Source organism: Ursus maritimus, unplaced genomic scaffold (genome assembly GCF_017311325.1).
Source record: "Ursus maritimus isolate PB19 unplaced genomic scaffold, ASM1731132v1 scaffold_1, whole genome shotgun sequence".
In the NCBI taxonomy this organism is placed as follows: domain Eukaryota; kingdom Metazoa; phylum Chordata; class Mammalia; order Carnivora; family Ursidae; genus Ursus; species Ursus maritimus.
The window spans coordinates 46,240,268-46,242,085 of record NW_024423343.1 but is presented as its reverse complement, the minus strand read 5'-3'; the positions used below and the strand labels follow the sequence as shown (position 1 = coordinate 46,242,085).

The following is a 1,818-nucleotide window of genomic DNA, read 5'->3' as shown; positions in this document are numbered from 1 at the left end:
CCCCACCCCGAGGCTCTGACCCCAGGGGCTAGGGGCCTGACAAGTTTCTCCATCTTGGCTGCCTGAAGAGGCCGCTACCCTGGAGAGCCCTGAGCCCACCGCACCAGGGGCCCCAGCACCGCCCCGGTGGCCTAACGCGACAGTCTCAGGGACCACTGCAAGGTTTCCAGTTGCCTAGACAAGGAGCTGGGGGTCAGAGCAACAACCCTTCCAGCCACCTGCCTCGACTTCTGCCTCAGGCACCAGTCCCAGCCCTGTGCATCCAACCCAGGTGACATGCCGGTACTCTCCACCCCCCGGTCCTCCCGGGTGACCACGCTGAAGCGCACAGCTCTGGTCCTGGCCCTCACAGCCTATGGAGCCCACAAAATCTACCCTTTGGTGCGGCAATACCTGGCTGCGACCAGGGGCCCTCAGGTACCAGCAGGGGAGGCCACGCAGGAGATCTCTGGGGCCACAGCGGCTAAGGCTAGCGTGAACCGGGTGTTCTTACAGCGGCTCTTGGGGCTCCTGCGGCTGCTCTTCCCCAGGACCCTGTGCCGGGAAACGGGGCTGCTGGCGCTGCACTCGGCCTCCCTGGTGAGCCGGACTTTCCTGTCAGTATATGTGGCCCGCCTGGACGGTCGGCTGGCCCGCTGCATCGTGCGCAAGGACCCACAGGCCTTCGGCTGGCAGCTCCTGCAATGGCTCCTCATCGCTCTCCCTGCCACCTTCATCAACAGTGCCATCCGGTACCTAGAGGGCCAACTGGCCCTGTCTTTCCGCAGCCGTCTAGTGGCCCATGCCTACAGCCTTTACTTCTCCCAGCAGACCTACTACAGAGTCAGCAACATGGATGGGCGGCTTCGCAACCCTGACCAGTCCCTGACGGAGGACGTGGTGGCCTTTGCTGCCTCCGTGGCCCACCTCTACTCCAACCTCACCAAGCCGCTCCTGGATGTTGCCGTGACCGCCTACACCTTGCTTCGAGCAGCCCGCTCCCGTGGGGCCGGCACAGCCTGGCCCTCGGCCATTGCTGGCCTCGTTGTGTTCCTCACAGCCAACGTGCTGCGAGCCTTCTCACCCAAGTTTGGAGAGCTGGTGGCAGAGGAGGCGCGGAGGAAGGGAGAGCTGCGCTACATGCACTCTCGAGTGGTGGCCAACTCAGAAGAGATCGCCTTCTATGGGGGCCACGAGGTGGGGCAGGTCGGGGTACTGGGCACAGAAGAAAGCTTGTGGCTGGGAGGCCAGGGGGAGGCAGCCATGGACAGCATGGAAAGCCCAGGTCTGGCTGGGGCTAATGGCAGGGGTGTGGGGAGGTCATGGAAGACGAAGGCTGGGGATGGCAGGGCCTGGGAGAGCCCAGACTTAGGCTCAGAAATGGAGAAGCAGGAAGGCCGGGTGGGGACTGCCCTGGGCCGGTTGTCGGCTTGCTCCAGGCCACTTCTGCTTCCTCACCCTCTCGGTGTGGTTGTCCTGGCCTTGGAGCTGTGGATCTGAGCGGTTTCAGATGCTAGAGCTCTGTGCTTGCTCCACTCCTATAGCCAGCCAGGAGGCGGCTCCTGATATCTGGAAGCAGGGGCAGTGGGACACGGCCAGCTGCCTGGCCCCTCCTAGGCTCCCCCGGGCCCTTTGAAGGCCGGCATCTGGCCAAGCTGGTGGGCCAGGCAGGCTGGCATTATGGGCATGACTCAGCCCAAGCGGGGGTTAACGAGCAGCACCCAGCACAGCGGCCACAGCGGTGGCAGTGCTAGGTACTTGGGGTCAAAGCCTTCCCCGCCTGAGCCCACAGGCCAGCCTGGCTACCGGCTCAGCTGCCTCCCCAGGCCCGGGGCCGGG

The 1,818-nt window shown here is 64.7% G+C and overlaps 1 protein-coding gene across 1 annotated transcript; it reads left to right on the top strand.

Annotated features, from left to right (window-relative positions):
• The first annotated feature begins 6 nt into the window (after nt 1–6).
• On the top strand, nt 7–1,812 carry LOC103659925 (ATP-binding cassette sub-family D member 1-like). The gene has a single exon (XM_040643124.1). The coding sequence runs from the start codon at nt 277–279 to the stop codon at nt 1,477–1,479; it is 1,203 nt and encodes a 400-aa protein (XP_040499058.1). The 5' UTR covers nt 7–276; the 3' UTR covers nt 1,480–1,812.
• The last annotated feature ends 6 nt before the right edge of the window (nt 1,813–1,818 follow it).